The following is a 20,800-nucleotide window of genomic DNA, read 5'->3' as shown; positions in this document are numbered from 1 at the left end:
CCTGCGTCGGGCTCTGCCAGTGCAGACCCTACTTGGGGATTCTCTGTCTCCCTCTCTCTGTCTCTCTGCGCCCTTTCCACTCATGCTGTCTCTGTCTCTGTCTCTTTTAAAATAAATAAACTTAAATAAATAAATAAATAAATAAATAAATAAATAAATAAATAATGCAAGCCTCTTCATTAGAGGGTGTCATGTGGTGAAGCACCTGGTAAGGTTTGGTAAGGTTTGGGGATGTGGGGAATAAAGGGGAAAAATTGTGTCAATAAAAACTCTTTACCCAGTGGTAGACAGAGTTCATCCCCAGGGGCAGAGGCAGAGAAGAAGAGGAAAGAGCTACTTTGTTTCATCCATATATGTATATTTATAGAGTTCATATGCCAAAAAAGTTTACAGAGTGAATACCTTTAACCTCTGACCTATCCCTCTCTTTCTACATATTTATCTCTGTATCCCAACCTGCTTAATCCCTGTTGCACAAAGATATCCAATGCAGTGCCCACCTCACACTTTGGTGCACAGCCTGTTCTACAGGAGGAAGTGAGTATCCAGCAGAGGCCTGGGATGGTGAAGCTGTCCTCATCCACAGCCCATCACAGATCCCAGGCTCTAGCCTCACCCAGCCTGGAGGCAGGGGCCCCACCACCAACCACCACCCTTCCATGCCAACTTGCTATTGGCATGGTCCTGGTGCACAGGTGCCTACACGGTCTAGGGCAGGTTGAGAACCTAGCCGGGTACTCAGGCGTGGGAGCTGAGGGCGGGGGGCGAGGAGTAGCGCTGACGGGCATGCTTCTCGCAGTACAGCTCGTCTCCGACCCAAAAGTGCCCACGCATCTTCAGGTTCAGCCCACAGTCCGCACAGGTGTAGCAACCTGGGTGGCGGTACCGCCCCTCCTGGATGCGCACAGCCTGGTTCCTGCAGGGGCAATGCAGAAGGGAGAACCATTAGCCTGGGGGAGAGGGGGGGTGGGGGAAGGCAGGGTGATAGCATGATGCTGCCATTCTCATTCCCAGGGAGCCTAGTTCCTGGCCAGTTCCAGGCCCACAGTCAGGACCTGGAAAGATCCCCAAATCTCAGACACTGGACTCCCCAAGCCTTCCTTCAGGAATCTCACTTCAATAACCCCCAACCACCACCTCCGGGACTTCTAATTTTTAAAAAAAGGGGGACACCTGGGTGGCTCAGTTGGTTGGGCATCCCACTTTGGCTCAGGTCATGATCTTGTGGTTCATGAGTTTGAGCCCCATGTTGGGCTCTCTGCTGACAGCTCAGAGCCTGGAGCCTGCTTCAGATTCTGTGTCTCCCTCTCTCTCTGCCCCTCCCCCTCTAATGCTCTCTCTTTCTCTTCTTCTCTCTCTCAAAAATAAATAAACATTAAAAAAATATTTTTTTAAAGCTGTTTCTCCTTTACACATAGGCAAATAAACTCGTCCTGAATTTTCTGGGTTGTTAATGGAGCAGTGGTCCTCTGGGTGTGGTCCCAGGTACCGGGACCATAGCACTACATCACCTGAGGACAAGTTGGAAATGCAAATGCTGGGGCCAGAGACCTCCTGAAGAGGAAACTCTGGGGTACAGGCCAGCAGTCCCTCTAACAAGTCCTCAGGGACTGTGCAGCTGCTCTTTGAGAACCACCACATACAACACTTCCCTTGTGTCTGCACAGCAGGCATGCATAGTATCCCATTCTGGAGCTGAGACAGTAAAGCCTGCAGAGGCTAAGGGATTTACCTAAGGTGAGTCATCTGACCGTCATCATGGCATGTAAGAAATTTATGGCCGAGCGGGTGGACTTTCAGCACTTTTCCAGAGAATGTGGCTGCATTACAATGCCACCCTGTGAGGAAAAATGAACCTACCTCCTGAAAAGTCATCCTTTTCCAAAGGGGGTGAGGAAGGGGCAAGAACAAAATTTTCCAGGAGGAGGCACTGCATCTAGAGGCAGATCTCCAGAGGCCTTGAGATTGTTGCAGAGAAATCAGAAGCGTCATTTCTTACTCCTCCCAGGAGGGAGGAAGAAATCAGGGAGAAGGGGATGCGGCAGGAAGAAGCCAGCAAGACATTTTAAGAAGGCTTAAAATAACCAACATAGCCCATCACAGGTCTGCTGTGGAAACACCCCTCCAGGGTCCCTGACTGGTGTTGACTCCTCCGGGGGGCATCCCGTGCCCTGCCCCGCCCCACACCTCCCTGTCAGGGTGTGCCTGCCTCCCAGGCCGTAGACACTCACACAATGCTGGTGCTGCACTTCTCACACGTGTGGAGCTTGGGCGGGGTGGCCAGGGCCCTGGAGGTGGGCAGGGAGGACTGGGGGCTCAGCGAGCTGGGCAGGAAGGCAGGTGTGCCACCTGGGAGGGGTGGGGGCAGACACATCAGAGCTCATCCACCGGTCGCGGCACCCGGGCTGTGTTTTCCCACTCACACTCCGCTAGCACGGTTCCCAGGAGACTCCTAAAAGGTGCGCTTCTATGCAGACCCCTGAAGTAACACTGGGTGTGAAGGTGAGTGGGTAATGGAGGAAGGGAGTGATCATGGCAGTTCCCTGGCTGAGGCTGAGTTGGCCCAAAAGCTAGGGCAACCTGAGGAGTGTCTGCGCGGTGCCTCCCACGTCCCGCCAAGCAGGCATGGTGATATTGATTAAAAGATGCTGATGATAGATAGTAACAGCGCCACAACACCGTTATAAAGTTTTCAAAGGGTTCTTATGGGCACAGTTGCATGTGAGCCTTGGAACAACACGAAGACGAAGCACAGATGTTACTGGGCGGGTACGTTCCCTGTTTGCAGCCAAGGGCTCCGGGACTCCAGCGGTGAAGCCACTGACCGTCTGCACTCCCCTCACCCCGGGGCCTCTCCCAGGGCCTGCCAAGGCCTCCGGGTCATGATGCACAAGGTCTGCTCCAAACCGTTTCACCCTAACCCCAGTGAACACCCCCGGAGCTAAGTGTCAGAGTTGGAGCCAGCCACCAGATACTGTGCTGGTGAGGCTGCTGATCCCATAGTCCTGAATGTCCCATCCTCTGCCTCCCAGAAGCCACTGCCCAGGCCAGGCTTTCTCATCTCTCCCCTGGACTAGGCCGGTGCCCCCCCAACACACACAGTACAACTGCAGCACTGACCACACCTCAGGCGCTGGGTGGGCCTGCCTGTCTGCCCTCAGCCTCCACACTCTGCACATCACTGGCCCATCAGACAGGCACAGTGGATGTCTGTCGAGCAAACAACTGAATGGCTGGCAAGAGCCCATATCTCTTATGCACTTCAGCATCTGATGCACTGCCTGGCATCATTTAACCAGTCCTTCTAGGTGAGGGCACTCCTCAGCCTGGCACGTGAGGCCAGGACTTAACCTCTGAGACCACCCTCCATGCTGCCAGGCCCCCCTGTTCTCTCTCGCTCCCACACCAAAGCCCTCCAGCTGCCAACCACTGCATGCCACGGCGCTCTCTGCCACCATCTTAAGGCCCTTTGTTAAAATCTTGATCTTTCTTCAAGGGTCAAGTCAAATCCATCTTCCTCTACGAAGCCCACCCTGGAGACCCAGCCCCCACAGAGCCCACCACCCACCTTTCTCATTCCCCTTTGGCACTTTCCTGACCCCAGCCAGCACCTCTGGGTCCACCCCTACAACCCCCACCAGACTGAAAGCTGCTTTAGTGCAGGGACTCCCTTGGAGCCTATTCCTATGATGAGCACTTAGGAAATATGTGTTCTGTATCATGTCCAGTCAGGGTCCAGGGGTATCCTGCAGGAATCTCCTTCCTGCACCCAAGCCCCCAAGGGGCTCACCTCTCTCTTCAGCCTCCAGAGCCTCCTGCAAGAGCCGAAAGGAGCTGGACTGTCGGGGGGCCACCCGCCCCTCACGATTTTCCTGCAGCATCTTGTAGACTTCTGAATCCTCCTCCAGAAGGCGGCTTCCCCCCTCTGAGTCCACACTGCAGGGACAGGAGCAGCCAGGAGTGAGGGTTCCTTCCCGGGTATGAGGACCAGCAAGAAGGCAGGGAAAGAGTGTCCGGGGGAAGGCATTCTGAGGGAATTCAGAGGATTCAGAGGAAAGCCAAATGGGCTTAAAGTGGCCGGGGACCTCCCCCTGCCCAAATCCCTCTCTGGAAAGCCAATCTGTCTCCTGCCCCTCCCAGGCCCTCCAGGATTCCACCCCACCCTCCGGAATCCACCGGGTACCTGAGTCTGGGACTGGAGGAGTGGGGACCCGGGGAAGGCGGCAGCACCAGCACAGCCGAGTCACCAGCCGTGGCGCGGGTGAGGCTGGCCTGTGGGACAGAGAGGCACCAGGGGAGGAGTCAGTGGCTGGAGCCTTTGGCCCGCACACCCGTCTGGGCTGCCGAGCCAAGCCCGGCTGTTCCCCAGGCCCGACACCAGAGGGCCCCCAGCTCTTGCTGACCAACAGGCCCTCAGGCGGCAAGGGCCCAATACACCAAATCCTACCCTCGGGGCACTAGGGAGTGTTCTGCTCATTCCCAGAAGGGGAGAGAGGCCAGCACCCAACTATGGAGGTGTGAAGTTTCTGCAAGCAGATTGGGCAAGGGGCAGAACAAGCAGAGAGGAAGAAAGCAGATGCTTTTGCAGTGAGAAGAAAACACAAAGGGATGGAGTGAAGGGCCCAAGGACCCGTCTTGGAGTCAGGGATGGGGCAGCACAAGGGACTTCTCTCCTACACACACTTCCTCTCCTAAGAGGGCCCCAGGGTCTGGGCTGACCAACCTCTTCTGGCTGCCCTGGGAGGTCTAATTCTGCCCCGTGGAGCCTTAGGGGCCAGGCCCATTCTGGATCCACACCCCAGCAGCAGCTCCCCCTCCCCAGGTGTGTGCTATCCATCTTGGGCTCTTTTCACTTGCCACCTACCTAGAAATCTTGCCTTCAACCTCATTGTTGCTCTGCTTTCTGGCATGTACCTCTGCACCCTCCCCTACTACCCTGCCCCCTCTCCACGGCCATCCCCCACGGAAAGGGGAACCCCAGAGACAAAAAGACAGGCCACCGTGCACTAGCTGAGGGCACATTTCCCTGGAAAGCCAACTTTCTTCCATTTTAAAATTCAAAATCAAGGACAAGTTATGGGGTCAAATGACAAAACTGCATGGATTTTAAAGCTAAAAACAGAAACTGCAGAGTTTTGAGAAGAAAGCCCCAGACCCTCACTCCCCCAGCCGTCTTCCCCCAGTCTACATTCCTCCTACACTTGGTGGCCTGCGGTCAACTGACAGACGGTAAGATAATTTCCTCAGGAAGGACAGTCAGCACCAGTTACTTAAGAACGACATCCCATCTCGCTGTCCTGAGCCAGCATGTGCCCTGCACAGGGGCAGCAGCTCGCAGGGAGAAATCTGCCCAGGCTCCCTTTGTAAGCCCAGTTCTCATGCCAGCCAGAGGGGTGCTGTCTTCACATCTGCTCAGCAAGGCGTGTACCTACCCAGAGGTGGCAACTTCCAGTTTCCAGAAGGGTACTATGGAGGCTGGTGGTGTCCTGTGCCTTGGACTGAGCGCAGCCTCAGCCAACTCGAAAGCCAGCAGCAAAATCATGGCCACAGCAGACACCTCATCTATAGTCACCTCTAACCCCCTTCTTCCTTCCAGACCACTGTGCCCTGAGAGAGAGGAGCCCAACTCCCTTACTGGAGAAAGTTCTTCCCTCCCTCCCTCCTAGTCAGCCAGGGATACCTGCCTTCACAAAAGGAACCTTTCATCTCCAAGTCCAGAAAAGCTGTCCACCTGCCCAACAAGAGCTCATCTGTGGCCAACACCCCTCAACACGTGTTCTGGGGAACACAGGGATGTTAATAAGTGAGTGGCAGGTTGGGGCGGGGGGATTCCAGGAGAAATTCTATAGTTAAACAAGTTTAGACAACTAATAAAATTAAATCTATTTATCACGGGACTTCTTAGAATCTTTAAAGGTGCTAAAAGTACACAGTGACTCCCAAGAGGGAAGTGTGGGACCCCGACACTCCCACACCATCTGACCACAGCCTCACTGACAGACCAGAATGCAAACTTCATTGGATTAGGAATATCTGTTTATCCACCAACGCATCCCCAGAGCCTGGGAAGGGTGCCTGACACAAAGCAACTGCTCAATAAAAATTTGTTGAAGGAATGATCACGGTCCTTGGGGCCAAAGAAGGGAACCTGGTGCATGGGGACTGCTTATCCAAGGTTAGTTAGATGGTAGAGGTGGGACTAACCCAAGTCTCCCTGCCACCCGGCCCAGGGCTCCTGTTTATACCACATGGGTGGTCCTCAAATCTTTGGATGCATCAGATCCCTGAAGGCTCCTTAAAACACAGACTGGTCCCCCTGTCCACACTCTCACCCCTGCATCTGATTCAGTAAGTCCAGGCTGAGGCCTGGAAATTTGCATTTCTAACAGGTTCCAAGGTGTTGCTGCTGCTTTGGGACACACTCCCTGTACCACCAGCATCTCCCCTTTGCCCAAGTTTGGGACACCACAAGGAAGAAGGCCAAGATGGATGGGCCCTCTCCAGCCACGCCCTGGGCCAAGCACATTCCCAACTGGTCTCAGCCCAAAGATCTCCCAGAGAAGCCCCCCCTCACCGGGCCCAAACACGCCAGGTCTTGCTTACAAACTGCTTTCCCGTCTCCCTGGCTTATCATCCTCTAATCTAAACCCTACCCGGTCCTACCTCTGACGTCCAGCAAAATTCCTGACAAAGCCTTCTCAGGCCACCCAGCCCACATTCATCTCTCCCCTCCCAGAATGCCTCCTGCTTTTATAATTAAGACCACACTGTTTAGTACTTAATTGTTCCAAAACTGCTTTACATGTTTGTCTTATCTCCCCAACTACATTTTAAATTCTTTAAAGACAGGGATCTTATTGAATGCATTTCTATGCCCACATTGCCTGGCAGGCCACCTGGTGGGCCCATAGCAGGCCACTGGAGAGCCCCTACTGTGCAGCCCCCAGTGAAGCCCACTCCTTCCTTCTCCAGAGCCCCCAGTTTCTAATTCCCTCCCCCAGTCATCTCCAAAGACTCTGCTTTCTGGAATGCAGAATCAACCGGAGGTAGGATTCCAGCAGCTGGGCCTCATCCCTTTCACCCCAAAGGCTGGACATGCCCCCCACCAACTCTGCCCCCAGCAGCTGTGGCCCAGGACTGTTGGCCGACTCAGTCCCTCACTTCCTCACCACCCCTGCCCTTAGAGAGGAGAAATGTTAAGGGAGGTGGGGGGGTGGGGAAGGCTGTCACTAGTGCACAGTGGGATCTGGCAGGGGGGCATCCAGGGTAGAAGAGCAGGGAGAGGGGCAGACAGAGAGTAAGCCAAGTGCTACATGAGGCAGAACCACAGTCCCATTGGTGGTTCTCTGGGCTGAGTCAGACAAGGAGGAAGGGGGATGGGGTGATGGGAGTTGGGGGCAGGCATGGGGCTTGGAATGGGGAGGAATGTGTTCAAGAGATGCAGCCAGAGCCAGAGGGAACCATCCCAACAACAGCAGCAAAACTATTTCAGCCCTGGCCCAAGAGAAACACTCAGGAAGGGAGGAAGCTAGCAGAAGGGGGGAGGCGGCAAATGGGAGTACAAGAGGTAGAAGGCCACCTGGGACTGGCAGGGCAGGGCCCCAGGCACAGGAAGTGTGGCCTACCACCAGACACAGTGGCCTTCTGGCTCAGGAGAGGGGCATGCTTGTTGCTAAGAGATGAGGCGCTGGTTGCCCAGGTGGGACCTGCCATCTGCAGCCCAATGTGTGCCACTGGCAACCAGCCAGGACGGGAGGATCTATCCTCCCCACCAGGTATTCTTACCGGTCGACTTCTGGGGCGGCCCCCGTAGGAAAAGCGGTCAGCAGCAGCCAATCCCGGGGAATGTGCCAGGCTCTGGAAACTGAAATGGGGGAAATGGATGGTGTGCGCGCCGGGCATCCCACCCAGCCTGCCTCAGGGAAGAGGAGGGTGCCCTCAAACTCCCCTAAACCCAGTTACTCAGCCTGAGAGGCCTGGTCCAGACTCTGTGGCCACGGTGCTCACCCCCTGGGCTCACCTGCGGCTGACAACAGTCTCTCCAGGGAGGGCCTGCGGGCTGGTGGGGGGCAGGGCAGAGAACGGGCTGCCGGGCTGGGGGCTGGAAAAGACTGGGCTGGAGCAGGAAGACCTCAGGGAGGACTGGCTGTCAGTGTGCGTCCTCACGGAGCCCTGTGGAAAGAAGGACTGAGAAGGGGGTACCCGTCCCCTACCAGCCCTGCCCCTCAGGTCTCCCCTCATTTTGGGGTGCTGGAGTTCCCCGCAGAAGGCACCATCCTACCTGGAAGCGAGTCGCCAGCCCTTCCACAGAGCTTTCCCCATTGGTCTGCTGGGGGGAAGCAGCCCGAGACCTGAGGAGAGGGTAGGGGGGGGAGGCAAGTCACAGGGGTCCTGGCCCCCCACTAACGGGATAAGGGCCACAGATTGCAGCTGTTCCCACAAGATTCTCAAGACTAGTACAAGGTTCAAAACATTTGGACATCAGGCTGTCAAATTTCAACTTTGCCAAATTGAAAACAAACAACTATTGTTAACAACTACCATCATTTCTCAAAGGAATGGAAGGTTTAGCATCAGTATGTAGAATTTCAGCGAAAAGTTCAATAAATTCAATTTTAGTAAAAACTCCTCCTATTATCTCTTGTCTTTTTTTTCTTTTCTGTTTTTTAAAGTTTACTTATTTATTTATTTTGAGAGGGAGGGTGCAGGCAGGGGAGGGGCAGAGAGAGGCGGGAGAGTCCCAAGCAGGATCCATAGGCACTATCAGCTTGGAGCCTGAAGTGAGGCCCCATTCTGGGCCTTCACACGGGGCTCAGACTCATGAACTGTGAGATCCTGACCTGAGCCAAAATCAAGAATCAGACACTTAACTGACTGAGCCACCCCGGTGCCCCCCCCCCTTTTTTTTTTTTTTTTTTTTTTAAGTAATCTCTGTGCCCAATGTGGGGTGGGGCTCAAACTTACAACCCTGAGATGAAAAGTCACATGCTCCACTGACTGAGCCAGCCCAGAGGCCTTTTTCTTTTCCTTCCTTCCTTCCTTCCTTCTTTCCTTTCTTTCTTTCTTTCTTTCTTCCTTTCTTTCTTTCTTTCCTTTTTTTTTTTTAATTTCATACACACTTTGTCACTGGTCAGCATCAGCTTGTAGATCAACTTTGGGGAAGATTGCTGATTTCACATAAATAATTCTTTATCTTTCACCCATAGAAAAACTGAAGCCTAGAGAAGGAAAGTGAGTTTCCTAAAGCCCAACAATGGCTGGGCCAGCTGCTCACTCTCCTCTACCCAGCCAGAGGCTATTCCCCACCAGCTTTGCTGCTGATGGCTGGAATATCTTGGGGAGGATCATTCCTGGTCCCTTCTTCTTCTTCTTTTTTTTTTTTTTTTTAATTAATTTATTCTTGAGTGAGAGAGAGAGAGAGAGAGAAGAGAGAGAGAGAGGGAGGGAGCATGTGTGCTGCATGAGGGAGGTCAAAGAGAGAGGAAGAGAGAGAGAATCCCAAGCAGGCTCCACACTGTCAGTGGAGAGCCTGATGTAGGGCTTGAACTCACCAACTGTGACATCATGATCTGAACCAAAATCAAGAGTCAGATGCTTAACCAACTGAGGCACCCAGGTGCTCCATGGTCCCTTCTAAACATTTCTCCGTGAAACAAAGGGTGGAGCCAGCCCCCCTTCCTGCAGGACCTGGAGAGCCAGGGCAACAAGTAGGCCCAGCTTTCCACCAATCACCAAGGCAGCCAGCAAGAGAAGAACCCCAGGAGACCCCCTCCAAAGCCCTTCCCACTGGAGCCTTGAACAGGAGGACATTGGAGGGCTGGTACCAGCTGAGGGTGGAGAAAGGGCCTGCCATGTCCCAATCCCACTATACCGTTCCTGGTTGTCTGGTCACTTCTAGAGAGGTCAACAAGAACCTCAGTCACCACACACACCAGCCTCAGCCTCCCCAGGGAGGGGTGTGGGATCAGAGTGAAGGGAGCTTGGGCCTTGGCTCCAGTCCAGAGCACTGCTTCCTGCCACAGAGCTCTGGGTGCTCAAGAGGCTTCCTGAGGTAGGGAAGACTAGGAGGGTTTAGGAGCAGGCCGGGCAAGGGAAAGAAGAGGCAGAGAGTCTTGACCTGCCCAACATGGAACTGGAGGCTTGGAGGGGCTCGGCCAGGCCCACTCCCTGATGGGACTGGATCCCTCTAAGAGGGACCTGAGAGGAAATGGTGGTGTCAGCAGCTCCCTGTCCCTCCCCCACCCGACTCTGCAGTCTCTTGTAGATTTTGGTCCCCTTCCCAGCTGCCATGAGGTACTACTCTCCACCCTCCTCGTCTGGGTCCCACTCCTGCAAACACTCATGAGTCTGAGTGGCATGAGGGAGTCACTAAAGGGGCCGGGACATCATGGGAGCCAGCTTCTACAGCACTGTGGGATGGTAGAGGTGAAGAGAGGGCATGGAGCCAGGGCCCAGAGAGAGCCCAGTGGGGAAGGGGGGGGGGGGGGACAGAGAGGCAGGAGGTATCTGACTCAAGTTCAAGGCCCGCCCAGAGGGTTCTCCTGGCTGGGGGATCTTCCAGCATTCCTTCCCTGTGACTCACTATGATGCCCCACCCCAGGGAGCCACCTGTTCCCCTCCCCAACCCAGGCTTCTGGACTGAAAACCCAAGCCCAGGAATCTGCCTTCACCAACAAAGCCTGGAGAGGCAAAGGGGAAGGACAGAGGGGTTCTTTGGGGAATGAGCCTCCAAACTCCTCAACCTACTCCCCAGGACATGAACAAAGGCCATCCCCTCTTGGAGGCAGGGGCCCAGGAGACCCAGCCTAAGGCACACCTTTCCCCTCTTCAACCCACTTCATGCCCACACCCTGTGCCCTGCACACTTGGGAACCAGTCAAACCCGGGCATCCAGGTGGCTAATGCCAGCCTGCCCTGCCCATGGCTACATGCCCAGCTAGGTACAGGGACACCCCTCAGCCCACTCTGCTGCAGGTCCAGAGCCCAGACCGTCTAAAGATGAGCCAAAAGGGCCCAGGAAGGCCGGGCTGGGGCTAAGAACAGGGGGTGAGGGCAGCCACTGTGCAGCGGGCTGGCCGAGGGGAGGAGAATGCTGGCAGGCCCAGCAGAGGTGGAGGGCCTACCGGTCTAGCTGCAGCCTCAGGGGTGAGGGGCTCTGGCGGATCTTGCTCTGGGCCTCAGCATGAAGCATACCCTCAGCACTCTCCCCGTTGATGGCCACAATAATGTCTCCAGGCCGGAGGTCAGCAGCCTCAGCCTTGCTCCTCTCAGTTACCTGGAGGGGATGAGAAGCAAGTGGTCTGAGGCACCCCTGCTCAGACAGTGATGACATTATGTAGGGATGGAGGAGAGGGGATTTCTCTCTGTCCTGCCCAAGAAACACAGAACCTGGTTTGAACCAGACTGGCCTGTGTCCCCCTTTGTCTCTCTGCACAGCAGTGTCTGCCCAGCTTATCAGCTAATCCCCTCCAAAAGCTGGAGTGGAACCCCACCCCCCACCCCAGCACTGACACTCTAACAGGGGCCTCCAGAAGAAATGGCAGAGTTTCAGGGACTGTGCTTGGAAATACTTTTGGATAGAGAGCCCTGCCCGTGCAAATCACACCATGCAGGTGGCTGCCTGCACACAGGCCTTCTGCATGAATGCTCCCTGGCCTGGGCCTGGGTCAAGAGGAAACTGCCAAGAACTTGGGGCTCCTGTTCTCATAACCTCCCAAAATGGCTGCCAGCAGGTATGGGGTTGGTGAGCAAGGAGAAAAGAGCAGGCCCTGTACTTGGACCAGCTCCCTTTCACTCCCTAGTAGTCTGCTCCTGAAGTGGTCACCACATCCCCACGGCAACAGGGCCCAGGAGCCTGGTCCTCCCCAGGCTAACACTCCCAGAAGCAGGCCTTCTGGCTCCAGAATTAAAAAAGAAAGGTGCCTGTGGGGACCAGGTAGACAGAGTAGACCCTAACTTTGGGGGTACCACCTTAGCTCCTGGAATTAGCCCTTACCTTGGTCACCATGATAGGCGTGTGGAAATCCCTGCCCCCAGTGATCCGGAAGCCCCAGGGCCCTGGCCCCACCACATCCACTGTTAGGGCCATATCTGAGGAAGAAGGGATGGAGACACTGTAAGGTGATGGAAGAGGTAAAAGAGAGGGGATGACAGGTCCAGGGAGCAGCCAGTCAGGGGCTGGGCGGGTGAAGGGGAGGGTAGAGGAAGTGACTAACTCCCTCCCTCCCCCCCCCCAGTTTCACTTCCCCCGCCCTGGGAAGCCGTGACTCTGAGTTCCCCCTTCACCGCCACCATCTTCAGCAAAGCAACTCCCCAAAGGCAGGCTGTTAGGGTGCCTCACAGGGGCTTTTGCCGGAGAACAGGCGGCAGGGGCTAGCAGGTGGTAGGAGATGTCATGGTTTCCTGCCTCTCCCTCTCCCCCTCCCCCACCACAAGGTTAAGTCCCACCAGTGCTGGCTTCCGGTCCCCAAAACTGACTGCACAAGGTACTTCCTCCCCACTCTGGGGGAGGGCAGCACTCTGGGAACAGGAGTGATAGCAAACAAGGGGGTGATGCCACCACAGACTCTTCAAGTAGTTGGCTGGATGGGGACTGGCCCAAGGTCTTCAGGGGGGCCTCCTGGCTGCCTGCCTGGCCCCTGGCGATGTGGTCCAGATAGGCAAGACTGGGCTTCCCACCTCCTCCAGGGGCCTGCTGCCCTCTGAACAGCCCCGGCCAGGAGGACGGGCTCATCTGCCAAGTTGGGCACACCCACCCCCTGGCAATGGCCAGCAGGTTGAGCTGATTGATGCTGCCTGCTAGCTGGGGCCACAGGCCTCCCATCCACTGCCCCCTCCGCTGGGCAAGGGAGTGTCCTTGCACACCAAGCCCTTGTAGGATTTCCTGAGCCTCTAGTTATGGAGCTGGGAGCCAACCCAGGCAGGAAGCTGCAATGCCAGCCTGGGCCACCACCCTGCCCAGCACCCACCCTGGGGCTGCCCCTGGGGAGGCCCAGTGACTGCAAGTGCTGCCAATCAACATCAAAGACACTAGGGCCACTTCCCGTGTTTAGGAACCTGGGCAGAGGACGCCCAAGCAAGAGGAGCTGTCTGCCCTCTCCCCGGTCCTTGGCTTCCCCTTTTGCTCCGGACTAGCCCCTGTCCCTGCCTAGGTACCCAGGTTGGCGCTGGCGGTTCATAGACGCTTTGGAGTCTCAGACCTTTGAGCCTGCCTGTGGACTCCGCGCCCGGGGCCCCGGGGAGGTGCCCAGCCCGTCGGCCCGGCTCTCCCAGTTCTGGCACCTTCTGTGCTCCGAGGCCAAAGTACCCACGGGCCGGGGGCTGGAGGAGGAGCGCCCGGGACCAGGAAAGCCCAGCACGCGGGGCGCACCAGCCTCTAGGGAGGCTGCAGGCCGTGGGCGGAGGAAAGAGCCGAGGCGCTGAGAGCTGCGCAGAGGGGACGCGGCGCGCAGAGCTGCGAGGTCCCCGGAGCCGGGAAGCTCGTCGGCCGTGCGGACGGTGCGCAGGTGGGCGCGCTCACCTGGCTCCCGCTCACCTGGCTCGCTCTCACTCGTCGGGCTGGGAGGCCAGGCCCGGTAGGGAAGGGAGGGGAAGGAGGGAAGGTGTGGAGACACCGCCGCTCCCGCTGCCGCCGCTGCCGCCGTCTGCCCGACTCTGGGGAGAGCCCGCCCGGGGCTCCAGGACCTGCCTCCGCCCATGTGATCCCGGAGCCGCCCCTGCCGCCGCCCCTGGCCGGGGAGGACGCCTCCTCCGCGCAGCCCAGCCCCGGCGCTGCCACCTGGCCCGCGCCCCGCGGGGGGTGTGCGCGTGGGGGGAGGGTCTCTCCCTAGAGGCCCCTGAAGGCTGCGGTCGTCGTCCCCGAGGTGCCCTTCTCCTCCCGACTGCCCCCTGAGGGTGCCGCGGAGGCGTTCCGGTGACGGGTCGCGAGCCCCACTTCACAAACAGCTGAGACTGGCGCCCCTCCCGAAACTCCCCCAGGCCGGTCGCGCCCACCCGCCTTCGAAGGGCCCCTCGAGCACCCCCACACCCGGGGCGGGGGCGGGGCTGGGCCGGCTGGGTCTGTCTGCGGTCCGTCTGGCATCGCCGCCCACTCCGGGCTCCGACACAGGCGCGGGTGCAGCCCCGACACCCACAGATCCCCAGCCGCGGCCGCCCCTCCGACCTCTTCAACTCCGTTCCCCAACGGCCGGCGCCCCGGCTAGTCGGTGGCGCAGACTGCTGGGGTTTTCGGGCTGCTCGGAGCTTCCCTGTATGAGATGCTTCTCAAGCCTGCTCCGCTCAGGGAGACCTTCCAGGCCCAAGAGATGGAGAGACTGCTGGCTGGAGGGCGCTGGGCACTCTCCCGGGCTGATGCTCTTTCCGTTCCTAGCTGCCCTCCCCTCACGCTCTCTGCTGCCCCGCCTGGGGTGGGCCAGCCCCAACAGTCACCACTGGCCCTCGCTGCCCATGTGGCCAGCCCTCTGCCAACCACCTGGAACCCAGGCTCTAGGGCTCTGGAGAGGACAGCCGAAGAAAGGCCCCAGGCACCAGCTCAGTACCATCTGGCAAATGGTTCCCCAGAGCCATACCTGGCAACCCTCACCCTGGAGACCTCGGGGCCCACCAGAGCTGGCTCTGGCATCTCCCACCGGCCTCCCGTCTGCACTGTCTCTGCCAGGCTGGTTTGTTTTCAGGGAAGCACACCTGTGGGCACAGCTGTAACTTGCCTGCTTCAGGTATGAGTCATTCCCTCCAGGTTCCCTCTGCAAGGAGTGCCCTCACCATCCCTCTCGCCAACCTATGCCCTGTGTCTCGTCCTCCTTGCACTCACAAACCCGGAGACTCTGGGTCTCCCTCCCACAGCCTCTGTCCTCTGTGTGCTTAAGCCACTCTCCCACCAACCAGTCTTGGGCCTCCTGGAATGGCCACTTTGCCTGGTACATCCGCTCTACCTCCCCGACTAGGCTGGAAGCCCTTGAGGGAGCAGGAAGCTGCAGGACAGGCAAGCATAGCCTTGGGGTCACACAGACCTAGCCTCAAATGCATGATCTGCTTCTTATTGTGGGACTTTGGGTAATTTCCTCAGTTTCCCCACAGGTAAAGTGAGCATAATGCATACTTTAGCCTCCTGTTGCGTAGACTGTCCTCTTTCATATAAAGCTGCTGGCGTGCAGATTCCTCTTAGGGCAGGGTGGGGGGATTGGTTCACTGCTCCATTCCCAGAGCCTAGTACAGTGCCTGGCACACAGTAGGCACTCAATAAATGTTGAATGAATATTGTTTGAAATGATTGAATGGATTAATTTCCCTTCCTTCACCCCCAATTTGTGGCAGGGCCTCTGTTTTACACTTCTTTGTGCTCCTGACTTTGCACTGGTCTCTAGAAACATCTACAGGTTAATCTACAGGATTTCTGCTCTGTGGGCCATGCAGTCACAAAACTCATGACAAAGACAAAGTCGTCCGACCCAGGGACAAGATCCTGTGGAACAGAAGGGAGTACTGTCCTGCTCTAAGCAACTCTGTGGCCCTGGGCAAATCTATCAGCTCACCTCTCTAATGGCATGAGCATCCCCAGTGGCCTACAGCCCTTTCTGACTCTGACCCCACAGGTCCCCCTCACCCCTCAGGCCTGTGATCCTCCGGTGACCTCCTGCCTCACACCAGGTCAAGGCACAGAAGTAGTCATTGTACAGGCAGGTCTGTCGTGGCAGGCAGCCCAGGGGCGTAGGGTTGGCTTGCTGGGGAGGTTTCAGGGATCTATCAAAGAGGGTGTGGATTTGGTTTCTGCCCCAGGGAAAGGAAGTCACAACCCTGCTATCTTTGATGAGGGCATCAGGGAATGTGGAGAAGCTGGGACAGGGGATGAGGAACAGGCCAGTGGGTTCCTGGAGAATAATCATTTGCACAAGATGGGCTGGACCTACCAACTTAGAAGCAGATCACGGTGAGGACCAGGGTGGACAGAACAGATGGTGTGCACGTAGGTCTTGTTCTTCCAGCTGCTGTTTAACCAGTATTGGGGCCCAGGCCACACCCAGGCTATGGCCCTGTCATTCACAGGTCTCCCCCACCCCCATCCCGGCAGAGCAAGGCACCAGCACCTCTTCCCACCCACAGGCCTGGAAGACAGGATTGCCAGGAAGTATATAAAGGAGGCCCAACCTGGGGCGGCCCCAGGGAAGTCCTTGGCCTCCTGCATGACCTTTCTTCTCTGGGACAAGGACTGCCTGGGCATTTGATACACTTTGTGCAGACAGGTGGCAAGAGTCATTGGACCTGACTTCACATTCATGTGGCCCAGACAACTTAACTTCTCAGCCTCGCTCTCTTGTCCTATAAAACAGAATCATATACCTATCATTGAGACGCTTACGTCAGAGAACACACGTGTAGCACCTCATGCCCTGCTCAACTCCCAGCAGCTGCCAAGGACTGGAGTTTTCTTTCTTGGCAGAGCAGCCGGCCCAGACGGTGCCACTGCTGTCGCCTAGCAGGATCCACCAGGCCCCAGGACTCTGAAACCTTGGGCGAGAAGAGTTGCTTCGGGTAAGCTGTGCCCCACCACTCCCAGCTTCCCGCAATTGATGCTCAAAAACCCGAGCTCAAAGAAGAAAGTAAACAAACACACGAGAGCTTTGGTGTGGAACTGGAGCACACAGAAGGAAAACATTAGGAGCAGAAGAGCTAGAAATGTCATCTAGTCCAGCAACCCCATGGCCACTCCGGAATCAAAACAGCCTGCACACAAGGCCACATTCAGCTCCCATCTCTGGTTTCTCCCCACAATCAGGCCTTGCCCTGGGCCCTGTGACGTGAGTTCTCTCTCAGCATTGCTTGTCAGACTGCTGTCTGGTCCTGGGGGCTGCCCCATTCTGCCTGAGACCCCGGGGGCTGAGATCTTTAGAGACAATGATGGTGCTTTTCCAGCCTCCCCTTTCACACACACACTCAACATCCCACCTGGTTCCCAGCACAGCTGACAGCAGAGAGAATTCCCACAACGCTAAGCGGGAGGAGCCCTCTCCTGCCCAGAAGGAAAAGGACTGGCAAGGTCCCTGGTATCCAGATTTATTTGACATTCTCTTTCAGAGGGGACTTGGGGGTTGGAGGAGCTGGGGAGGCTGGAGGGCAGCACACATCAGTCTTCTGGGAAAACACCTGGAATAGGCCAGTCCTCTGAGGCCCACCCCTTCCTGGGCACTACAGCAGCAGGATGGCCCACACAGCCCAAGCCCAGGGCTGGCAGCCTTTGGGAAGAGGGTGCCTTCAGGCAAGACCTCTTACCAGGCCTTGGGCACTAAGGAGGTGCTGTGTCCCTCTCCCACCTCACTCCCAATCCCAGCTGGAGGCAGGAAGGCAAAGGGGCCAGCAGGTAAGCTGGACTGAAAGAGGAGGAATCTCCTCCAGGCAGAGGTGGCCTTTGGTCTCTGTTAGGTTAGGAAGCTGGTCCTTGTTAGAAGAACCCCATGGGGGTGAAGCTGGGAGCTGGTCCCTGTTAGAGGAAATGCCATAGCAGGGCGGGGTGGGGGGCTCCAGGGTCTGGTCTCAATAAGGCCTGGAAACAGTCTCCACTTCAAAGCAGACCTCTATATTTGGGGAGTGTGGTAGGGGAGGAAATAAAAAGGCTGTTGGAGGAATGTTTGTGAGTTGTGGGTGGGAAGCAGTCCAGGGGGCTTCGAGGGGGCTCCAAAGAATGGCTGCTGGAGTTGTCTGCAGATGCCAGCAGCTCAGGTCTTGGGGAAGGGAGGGAGGGGGGGATCTTCTCTCCCTCCTGTAAGTGCTACCGCTCCCCACCCCATCCTGGCTTGGCTCTGAGTTGCCACGGAGACCACCACTCAAACCGGAGCTACATAATTTCCAGGGAATGTCCCAAATTTCTGGGTCCTCCGGGAGACACCTGAAAGAGAAAAAGAGAAAAGGCATTCCCTAAACTTCTTTATTTAGTAGGAATGTGGGGGTGTGGGACCTTCTCCCTACTGGCAGCCCGCGAAACTGCATGTGGAGTCCCTGTCCCAGGGACGAAGGATTTGCTTTCCTCATTTCTGCCCCCTAGCGGGCAGCTGGGCAAAGCTACACTTCCTAAATTCAATGACTCGGAGTTTGAGTACTCTACAGTGTATAACTTTGCACACAGCACTGAATTACCTAGCCTTCCTCAGGAAAGTAAGCAGGAGGATGAATTCAGACCTTAAATCTGAGATATAGCAGACTTTAAATATGGAGGAAACTCACTGTTCTCACCTTTATTTTTAAAAACAATTTTAAAAAATTTTTTAATGTTTATTTTTTGAGAGAGAGAGAGAGAGAGAGTGCAAGCGGGGTAAGGACAGTGAGAGAGCGAGACACAGAATCGAAACCAGGCTCCAGGCTCTGAGCTGTCAACACAGAGCCTGATGCGGGGCTCGAACTCAAAGACCACGAGATCATGACCTGAGCCGAAGTCAGACGCTTAACCGATTGAGCCACCCAGGTGCCCCTAAAAATAAACTTTTTAATGTTTATTTATTTTTGAGAGAGAGAGAGAGAGAGAGAGAGACTGACAGAGAGACAGAGTGTGAGTGGGGAGGGGCAGAGAAAGAGGGAGACACAGAATCAGAGGCAGGCTCCAGGCTCCGAGCTGTCAGCACAGAGCCCGATGCGGGGCTGGAACCCACAAACCGCGAGATCATGACCTGAGCCTAAGCTGGATGCTTAACCAACCGAGCCATTCAGATGCCCCACCTTCAATTTATTTTTTTAAATGTTTATTTATTTATTTTGGGAGAGACAGAACCCCAAGCAGCCTCCACACCCAGTGTAGAGCTGGACGCGGGCCTCCATGTCACCACCATCAATGACCTGAGCCAGAATTGAGTCAGACGCTTAACCCATTGAGCCACCTAAGCGTCCTTCACCTTCACCTTACAGATGGGACAGACAGGCAAGGCCTAAAGAGAAGGCTGAGTGAATTCCCCAAAAGCACTTAGGGGTAGAGGTGGGAGTAAAATCCAGGCCTTGGGTCTGCTACAACCCCAAAGAAACCCATGTTCTGGGGGTGGAGAAGGGGGAATGCTAGAAGACACAGGAATATAAAATGAAAATAAAGTCCTGAACCTTCCCCTGCTAGCAGGCTGGCATCCTGACTTCCTTATGAGCAGCCTATGCTCACCCTGTCCCCAGGCCTTGCCGATACTGTTCCCCTACCTGGGATGCCTCCCCTAATCCTTCCCCTGCCCTTCAAGGCCTAGCTCCCCAACTTCCTCCAGGAAGCCTTCCCTGTCCAAAATGATAACCACTAGCCACATGTAGCTACCGAGCTCTTGGACTGTACTAGCGTGACTAAGATACTGAACTTTCCAAGTCTTTCCTCTAAAAGCACTGTGGCTTATACCACAAAAGTGGTGCTTTTTCTTCTTGTCTACATTTGCAAAGCTTTATTAGTAGTAAAGAAAAAAAATTCAAAAGCAGGGGCACCTGGGTGGCTCAGTCGGTTAAGCATCCAACTCTTGATTTCAGCTCAGGTCATGATCTCACAGTTCGTGAGTTCAAGCCCCGCATCGGGCTCTGTGCTGTCAGTGTGGAGCCTGCTTGGGATTCTCTCTCTCCCACTCTCTCTGCCCCTCCCCTGCGCTCTCTGACTGTCTCAAAATAAATAAATAAACTAAGTTAGTAAATCCAGCAAAAGCAGAAGTGTACAGAGGAAAATGAGGATGTGCCCCCCAAGCCCACCCCTCTGAGGCAAGCACTGTTAACATGTTAGTGCTCCGTGATCGCTGGTGTGTCAGAAACTTGGTCAGCAATGAGGTGCTAGGATTCAGATGAGAAACGGTGGGTTGCCAGGTCAAGAGACTGCCCCTGGGGCCACCAAGCAGTCTTGCCACCCTTTAGGCTCGGCAGCCTGCTGTGGGAGGGGGCTCTGGCTGCTCGCTACTCTCTGAAAACGCCCCTTCCTCTGAAGCTGAGGCCTGTATGGCCCTGCCCACTTGGAGGAAACAGGCTGTGTGAAGCCTGCTGGGTTGGTCACCTTGGACCAGGCCAAGGCCCACTTGAGGCTTCCTGCTTTAGTCCTTTGCCTGAGCTGCCCTAGGACCAGCCCTAAGGGCCGGGATCTTTCTCTACTCCCTCTTGTGGGCAGGGGAGCCAGCTGCTAACTGGGTGTGGGGGTGGGTATATTTGGATGTGAGACTTGGTCCTTTCCATCAGAGACAGGTGTGTGGTAGGAAGGACCAGGGCTGTGAGGGTCAGGAACGCTGCTGTCTTGAGTCCATGCTGACTTCATCAGTGACCCTAGGCTTGTCGGTCAGACTGAAAATCTTTGCTGAATCGACACTGGCAGGCCAACAGCCCACTAAATCTTCCCAGGGACCCCAAGATACCCACTCTGACCTGTCCCTTGGGTCATCCCCCAGGACCCTGGGATATTCCCCAGCTATCCTGCCCAGAACTCACAGATATCCCCTTCTGGTCTGGCCCTTAGCCCATCTCCCTGGGACCTTGAAATACCCCTTCCAACCTGCCACCCCCCAGCCCACCTGCCAGGCCCACATACCCACAAACCAGCCATCATCACACTGCTGCATGACGTCCACCCGATCCCCCTCCCGCAGCTCCAGCTCATCCTCATTCTGGGGCCGGTACTGGTACATCGCCCGATACCTGTGGGAGACAGCATCATGGCAACAACTAGAGTCTGGCCCCTGCCTCAGATCAGGCCCAGAGAGTCTAACTCAAGTGTTGCCATGTCCTCTGAGTTTTCCAGATAATCCCATTGGCCTCTGGCCCAGCTTCTAGAATGGCAACTCTGTCTGGCTTCAGTGCATCCTTTCCCAGGCCTGCACCC

At 56.0% G+C, this 20,800-nt stretch overlaps 2 protein-coding genes across 12 annotated transcripts in view; both read right to left on the bottom strand.

The window, feature by feature from the left end:
• Nucleotides 1-337: 337 nt before the first annotated feature.
• PDLIM2 (PDZ and LIM domain 2) lies at nucleotides 338-13,683 on the bottom strand. 3 transcript variants are annotated; one of them, XM_060653292.3, is made up of 10 exons: nucleotides 13,535-13,680; nucleotides 11,996-12,090; nucleotides 11,124-11,275; nucleotides 8,282-8,351; nucleotides 8,021-8,172; nucleotides 7,786-7,864; nucleotides 4,184-4,272; nucleotides 3,791-3,936; nucleotides 2,232-2,349; nucleotides 338-916 (listed from the first exon to the last, which is right to left on the bottom strand). In XM_060653292.3, the coding sequence occupies exons 2-10, from the start codon at nucleotides 12,086-12,088 to the stop codon at nucleotides 739-741; spliced, it is 1,077 nt and encodes a 358-aa protein (XP_060509275.1). In that variant the 5' UTR covers nucleotides 12,089-12,090; nucleotides 13,535-13,680; the 3' UTR covers nucleotides 338-738. The 3 variants fall into 3 exon arrangements, 2 of the variants coding, with proteins under 2 accessions (XP_060509275.1, XP_060509274.1); XM_060653291.3 differs by having other exon boundaries at nucleotides 13,520-13,679; XR_009615955.3 differs by having other exon boundaries at nucleotides 802-916; nucleotides 3,791-4,028; nucleotides 13,520-13,683.
• Nucleotides 13,684-17,033: 3,350 nt separating this feature from the next.
• SORBS3 (sorbin and SH3 domain containing 3) overlaps nucleotides 17,034-20,800 on the bottom strand; it is a 28,680-nt gene continuing 24,913 nt past the window's right edge. For all 9 annotated transcript variants that reach the window (XM_060653277.3, XM_060653278.3, XM_060653279.3 and 6 more), the window contains 2 exons: nucleotides 20,510-20,616; nucleotides 17,034-17,878 (listed from right to left, as the gene is read on the bottom strand). In XM_060653277.3, coding sequence (XP_060509260.2) covers nucleotides 17,817-17,878; nucleotides 20,510-20,616 — 169 coding nt within the window. In that variant the 3' untranslated portion in view covers nucleotides 17,034-17,816. The remainder of the gene's footprint in view (nucleotides 17,879-20,509; nucleotides 20,617-20,800) is intronic.

This window comes from Panthera onca, chromosome B1 (genome assembly GCF_046562875.1).
Source record: "Panthera onca isolate mPanOnc1 chromosome B1, mPanOnc1 haplotype 2, whole genome shotgun sequence".
Taxonomy (NCBI): Eukaryota; Metazoa; Chordata; class Mammalia; order Carnivora; family Felidae; genus Panthera; species Panthera onca.
The sequence above is the reverse complement of the archived record's forward strand: the minus strand, read 5'-3'. Positions and strand labels throughout refer to the sequence as shown.